At 34.8% G+C, this 7,820-nt stretch overlaps 1 protein-coding gene across 1 annotated transcript; it reads left to right on the top strand.

Annotated features, from left to right (window-relative positions):
• Positions 1–5,054: 5,054 nt before the first annotated feature.
• HELRODRAFT_176718 (hypothetical protein) lies at positions 5,055–7,417 on the top strand (the record flags this gene model as incomplete). The annotated part of the gene is made up of 2 exons (XM_009024070.1): positions 5,055–5,278; positions 6,457–7,417. 2 exons carry the CDS (start codon positions 5,055–5,057, stop codon positions 7,415–7,417), a joined length of 1,185 nt encoding a protein of 394 aa, XP_009022318.1.
• Between the last annotated feature and the right edge of the window lie 403 nt (positions 7,418–7,820).

Genomic DNA, 7,820 nt, shown 5'->3' with positions numbered 1-7,820 from the left:
TATCATCATAGTCATCCTTTTGTCTTCACATACATGCGTACACTTGCACACACTCAATATCGCATGCTAACCTTTATAATTATGCAGACATATAGAATAGAATATAAACACACACACACACACACACACACACACACACACACGCACACACTCACACACGCACACACACACACGCGTACTACGATTACATAACTCATTAAATTATTTAAATGAAACTGGTCAACATTTAAATAGCCATCCTAATGTTATGTTCAACTCTCTCCATCAGCTACTCTGTCACCTCACTCACATCTCGTTACATTACCATCCATCACATCAACAAGCATCACATCACTTCGCATCCCATTACATTACAACCCATCACATCAACAAGCATCATCATTCATCTCGCCAGCACACATAACCAAACTTGCGCGCATATGTTCATAAACATGCAACAATAAGACTAAAACATATACAAAGACACGTAAATGTTTTCAGTGCTGTGGTATAGTGGTTAAAAGTGCCGAGTCCTGACTTAAAGTTACGGGATTCGAATGCAAAAAGAGATCTAAGGATATCATATGAGATATGTCGGATGCGTAGTTTTGCTCGTGTGTGAAGGTTTTTGTGTATATGTGCGTATGTGTGCGTGCGTGTTGTGTGTGTGTTGAAGGTGTGTGTGCGTGCGTGCGTGCGTGTGTGTGTTGTAGGTGTGTGTGTGTGTGTTTGTATCAGAGGAATGTTTTTGCATGCCTCTGCAATTTTTCAGAGAAGTCAATTCGTTGGATTTGAATGTCAAGGAGAGTTTGCCCAGCGTGAAAAAGAGATTGAATGAATGAATGAATGAACGAATGAATGAGTGAATGATTGAATGAATGAATGTATATGAAAGAAAGAATAAACACAAAATAAAAATACAAAAAAGATGAACAAACAAACAAATGCAAGAGTGAATGAATGAATAAGGAAGAAAGGAATGTAAAAAAGTAGATTGAGAGCAACAGCAATAGAACGTGATGAAGATTGAAATGTTTAATGAAGGAAAGCAAACATTAAATGATAACAGCATGAGCTAACAAGCAGATGAACTAATTGGCAGATGAGCAGACAAACGAAGACAAAATTTAAACTAAAAATAGATAAAAGGTTGACAAATGGTTAGTATCCGCTATTCGTAATTTATCCAAAATCCCGGAATATCTTTTAAGATTTTAATCCGTATAATCCCATGTCGAAGATCTATATACAACATGATACAAATCAAATTCAATTTTTTACTAGGAACTTAAAAATTCTCAGCTAGATAAATTAAAATACCTGGTGCGGATTACTGCTACATGCGATGAAATCAATTGCTAACTATGGTATGGTATGGTTTCTCGGTACTATGTATCATAACTTTGATTAAGCGTTTTCATTGAGAATGATGTCTGTGTGGTGCGTGTGTGCGCTTGTGCGTGCGTGTGTGTGCGTGTGTGTGCGTGTGTGTGTGTGGTAAATGTTAGTGCCAACATTTAATTTCGAGATGGGATAAATAAATTTAAACTTTTAAGCAGTTCGGATTTGATTTCGCCGGATTTGGATAGCTGCGTATCTCAAATTTCCATAGTTGTCCAACTCCTATGAATTATAATAATAATAAAAAAAAAAATAATAATAATAGTAATAATAATAAAATGTTATGTAAGACAATAATATTGGGAGTCGTGTGTAGATTTGACGTTGTGCCGTTACGGTACAAACAAATAGTTTCAGTTGTCTTTTTTTATAGTTACTGGACACTGCTGATGTTTGCTCTCATACTGGCTGGCTGGTCAGTCAGTCAGTCGTCACGTTCAGTTTATAATGTCTCTTTCAACTCTTGTTTTTGTTGTTTCTACTTTTTGTTGTTGTTGTGTTGTTGTTGTTGCGTTTTTGCTGGAGATATTGTTTTAATGTTGCAGTTTATGAGAGAAAAGCGCGACAGGTTATGATGCCTGGCAATGCTTCTGCAGTGACCAGGTTTGAATGCACGGAGATTCTCACCTATCACATTTTATGTGTGTGACGAGTTGACTCAGGTGTACTTATAAACATTGTTTTATTGTGTTTGTACTTGCAACTCTGTTCTTACGTATGTGTATATATTTAGATTTGTGTGCGTGCGTGTGTGTTTAGAATTTTTTGGCAAATCTATCACTGAAGATGTCAACAGAAGTGTCCATTAAGCATTCAATTGGCCAATCAATCAGCGGTCCTTCCTACTTCAATCATTTGAGATTCTAGCAAATAATACTTTCAAGAGTTTATTCATGCTTGTTTCTGTTTAAACAATTTCATTCATTTGTTCGCTCATTCTTTCATTCGAACTTTCGTTTGTTCGTTCGTTCGTTCGTTCACTCACTCACACTTACTCACTCATTCACTCATTCTTTTCTTCATTCATTCATTTATTCATTCACTGGTCCGTCTGTTTATATTCTATCTTAAATTTAATCAATTTTTGTCAAAATCTTTTTTCATTCATTTATTTATCTGTGAAATATCAGTCAATCGATCAATCAATCAATCAGTCAATTAGGTAAAAAACTGAAATGGATAAGTTGATCAATCATTCTTAGATTGAACACTCAACCAAACAACCAATCAACTGATTAATAATTTTCATTCATTCTTTCATATATCTATATTTCCATTTAGCTATTCGTCAAAATCCGTCTATCAATCAGTCATTTATTTATTCATTCATTCGTTTGTTCGTTCTTTCATTCACTAAATTTTTCATTCATTCATCTATTCTTTCATTCACTCATAGAAGAATGCTTCAATCCGGCAAATCTTGGGCTTCAAAAATATCATCATCATCACGACCGCCACCACCATCATCATCACCATCGATGATGTCACTATTTCCGCCACCGACGACGACAGCATCACCACTGCTGACAACCACGATGACGTCATCAACGTTGTCGCCATCGTCAACGTCAGCTCCTGCAAACAAGGTGAGATTTTTTTCCAATATATCAATTTGAAAATTTGTTTTTTAAAATAAAAAAAAAAGAAAAATCCAACAAAAAAAACGAAAAACGGTGAAAAATCGACCACAGATCAGAGCAAAAACTGTCAGCAGCACGAACAACAACAACAATAATACCATAATAATAATCAGGCCCTACCTTATTGAGCCCCAAGCGGGGGAGATTTTTCTAAACCGCATCTGCGCCGCACTCGCGAAAAGACAACCCACATCGGCCGTCGTCATAATCTCATTTTTAACATTAGAAGGTAGCAACGCTAGAAGGCAATCTATTTACAATATAATAATTACAACCAGACAGCGGATAATCTGCTGAGAGGACATCTTTCAATTTAAAAAGTTCCTAATTTAATAATTAATATAACATCGGCCAAAAATACAAGCACAAAATGAACTACGATGAGGAACTCGATGAAGCAATTTATTTCATATTTATGAAAATGTTATACATATATATATATATATATATATATATAAATTTAAAAATTTTAGTAAAAATCTCAGGGCCCTAGCTTACCTATAATAATTAACTTCTCACCTACCTAAAAATTTGTATATCTAAGTTTTAGGAATTTTACATGTTTTTGGTATTATATTATACATATTTTAACGTTTTTAGCGTCAGGTCACAATCATCATCGTCGATATCGCGATGAAATCAAATTGAATTTTTTTTAAATTGCGGATAAAAGTGACTAGTATATAGTAGAAAATTTAAATTTATCTTAGAGAATTTCAAAATAATTTGAAACTACATCATAACACAATTGTACAATTTGAATTTGTAAATATAACATTATAAATAAATTATAAACCATCTGTCTATTTCTTTATGTAGTTTTGCCTGCGTATGATGTTACGTCAAATTTATTTGATAGTAATCGAATGTAACCTTTATACCGGCTAATTAACTACAGGCAGTTAGATAACTACTGTTAACATGACGTCATTCGCCCATCCTATTTTACAAGTTTTATTTGAAGTTTTTTAATTAGTCAGTCACAATCATCATCGTCGATATCGCAATAAAATCAAATTGAGAATTTTTAACATTTGTTAAAAAAGTATCTTTATTCATTTTTAGATACTGTGTGGTACTGTACTATCATTAACCAGTCAATTAACAAATAAATAAATTAATTAACCGCTGACCATATAATCAATCAATCATTTAACTAACCAATCAAACAATCAACTAATTAACCAATAAATCTTGAATTATTTAAATTGAAATTATTTTTGTCAATTCTAATGAAAATATTGCTATTTCGTAAGTAAGCTAACCTATGGCTTTGTTAAGCGGTAGGTTAGCCATCATGTCTTCGAAACAAAGAGAAATATTTTCATTTAAATTGATAAAAATAATTTCAAAATACATAATTTGATTTAAATTCAATATTTTAAACATATTGAGTCAAATTTATATTTAGTATCAGTTGTTTGTTGAAACCCATGCTATTTCGTAAGTAAGCCCACCATGGCTTCAGTAAGCCACTCTAAACAAAAGTTATATTTTTATATAAATTGACAACGATAATTTTAAATTAAATAATTGAATTCAATTATATTGTTTTAAAAATATTTGTTAGTCAAGTAAATCTTTTGTATTAGTTGTTTGTTAAAACCCATGCAATTTCGTAAGTATGCCAACTAACCTTATTTATTCAAATCTGCTGAAGTAATTAGTAGAAGCTGCTCGCTTGGCTTTATTAACGTGGACCCCAGAGAGACTCAGATGTGGCAATTAAATACACATACATTCTCACACACGTACATATATGCAAACAAGAGTAAAAACAAAATTTTTTAATCTGAAAATTTTTAAAAATTGAAAATTTAATTTTGCGGTTGGTTTTGTAAATAACGCACTTGAATCCGCATCCGCGACAAATCGCACAAACAAAATCCGCAAAATCCGCAGAGTTTTGAGAATTTTGTATCCGCATTGCGGTTATCCGCTTGGGGCTCTACTACCTAACTTCAGAAAAATCACAAACACGAACGTCAAAAATAACATTAAAATATCGTTAACAACTCCAACAAAAACATTAACATGACAGCAATCACGTCAACAAACAATAGCCACATCACTTACGCTAACAGCAACACTGTTGGCTGTAGTATTAATGAAAGTAGAGGTTACATCAATTTATTTTTTCCTCGCCAGAGTCCAGCGGCAAGCAGTGAGAAGCGATGCATTGGTGGTAATTGCGACCATTCGTCCATTCATCATGATGATGCCTTCAATGAATTCAACTACAACCACAATCAATACGAGTTATTTTTACTAGATCCATTAATTTGTTGCTTGCTCGTTTGTTTGCTTGTTTGAATATTTATTTGTACGTTCGTTCGTTCGTTTTTTGTTTATTTGTTTGTTTGGTTAGCTATCTGAATGTTGGGTTTTGCATGAATTTTTACTTCACTCAAAGTTCAATGCCATCATTATCATCATTATCGTCATCATCATCATTATCGTCCTCATCATCCTCATCATCATTGTAATTGTGTAATTGTCAACCTAATCATTTTAGTCAAAAAAATCAAAAGAAATATATTGATCAGCTGTGATTGAAAGTCGAAACTCCATCGTTATCACATTTAATTCATTCGACAAATAATTAAATGGTTCTAAATGCACGTGCAAATTATGACGTTTTGAGTGATATAATTTCGCATGCCCAATGTGTCTTTATTATCAATAAGAATGATGATCGTTTCAGTATACAGCTTCATTAACACGGTCATCATCATCATCATCATCATCGTCCTCGTCGTCCTCGGATTCATCATTAACCTCATCATCGTCACCGTGCCAAACATTTCCGGTCATAACGATCATTATCAAAACCTCGTTCACCTCGACGCCTTCCCAGACGTCCAATAAGTAATTCGAAATCGTTTTGCGATAAATGAGAGCATGTATGACGCCAGGACGAGGCTGACCAATAGGATTTGACGTAATTAAACTAGGCGTGATTTGATTGGTCGTGATTGAACCGGGTTGTTTATGGTCCGCTGTGTCTGATGCTGATTTGATGACAAATGAACAGGCCGGCGTGTGTTTGCGTGAGCGTTCACAGATGAACAGGCAGATGTGTCACGCGCTTGTTCACGCTTTGAGAGATTGTCAACTTTGTTGCTGTTTTTTGTTCTATGCTCTTTCTTCTTCTTTCCTTCCTTTTATCTTTTAAAGAATGCAAACGGTTTTTATTTAATTAATCAAAATAGATCTTTTATTATTAAAAATATTATTGATCAAATAATTTCATTTTTAAAAATTTGAATTAAAATTGGCACAATTATGAGTATTATGAAATACAGATAATATTATATTATGAAGGTTGTTGTTGTAGTATAGCTGTTGTTGTAGTAGCAGTAGTTGTTGTTGTTTTTGTTGGTTCTGATGAAGAATCAATGAAGAAACAACAACAGCAAACAAATTATTTCAACAGCTCCAAAGAAGCAAGCATCATGACCAGCAACGTCTCCAGCAGCGTCAACAGTGTCAACAACAATCACACCATCCATCGCAACAACAACAGCAGCAACAACAACAACGGAACTCTGTCTTCATCTCCTCTCACGTTCATAGATCCAAGCGACATCAACAACAAAAACATCAGCAGCAACAAAAACAACAATACTCTCCAACGATCGACAGCCCACGCACCGACATTCAATTCATCAACATCCACCCAAACAAACCGACCAAGTTCACCATCGTCATCGTCGTCCTCCTCATATCCAAAAAAATTTCACTGGGCCATAATATGCGTGTTGGCGGGTGGAGCCACTGTGGCCATCATATCTTGCGTCGGCCTACTCTGCTGGTCCTTGCATCGGTACTGTTGCGTGAGGCCGAGAGATCGGGGAAGCTACCAAATCGACGGATGTCGTTGCGATCCTTACTTCAAAGAACCGGATCGTCCATCCTCTGCTGCCTTCCGCTCCGCCGCCTTCAAATCCAGCGGATCCAGGTTGACCGTCCTTTCAAATGGAAAAGTAGCTGGTAGTAGTAATAGTAGTGGTAGCGGTGGTTGTAGTGGCAGTAGTCTTGGTGGTAAAACTAATCACCACGATCGCAATCATTATCAGCATCATCAGCAGGAAAAAAATTTGAGCGGGAACGGCGATGGTGGGAAACACGGCGGATGTGAAGTCATCCTGGTGGACGGGATCGAGATGAAGTTCAAAGGCGATTGCTTGCATTTGAAAGATGCTGACGGTGAAGATGAAGACGACGATTGTGCAGTTTTCAGTGGCGCTGCTGGTAGAGACGCTGGTGGTAGAGGCGCTGGTGGTGTTAGTTATCTGTTCGATAGGTGTAAGAACAGAAGGAAGGAAAAAAAAAAAAACAGATTGAAAGAAGATGCCAAAAACTCAAAAAGGAAAGATAAAGAATGGTATGTCTGATGACGACGACAACTACGATGATGACGACCACGATGACGACGACGACGACGACGATGATTATAATTATTATAACAATGATAACGATGATGCAAATAAATCAATCAATAGGATATTTCTCGTAATGGTTAATTAATTTATTTTAATGTATCGGCTTATTTAATGTATATATTAACCAAAAATTAACACATTATAATATTATAATTAGGTAACCTTGTTAATACTATATAAAGATGCTAATAAAATATATGTAATTACTTCAGTATTGTAAATAAAGAATTTTAAAACAGAAATATTTTCAACTAAAAATCTTTAAATTTAATGAAAACTGTTCTATCGATGCTATTTATTAATATTAAAAAGAATTTTATGATACATTTTCACTTACTACTTACTACTGCTGCTG

Source organism: Helobdella robusta (assembly GCF_000326865.2).
Source record: "Helobdella robusta unplaced genomic scaffold HELROscaffold_39, whole genome shotgun sequence".
Classification (NCBI taxonomy): domain Eukaryota; kingdom Metazoa; phylum Annelida; class Clitellata; order Rhynchobdellida; family Glossiphoniidae; genus Helobdella; species Helobdella robusta.
Note: the sequence above shows the minus strand (reverse complement) of the source record. Positions and strands in the feature narration are given on the sequence as shown.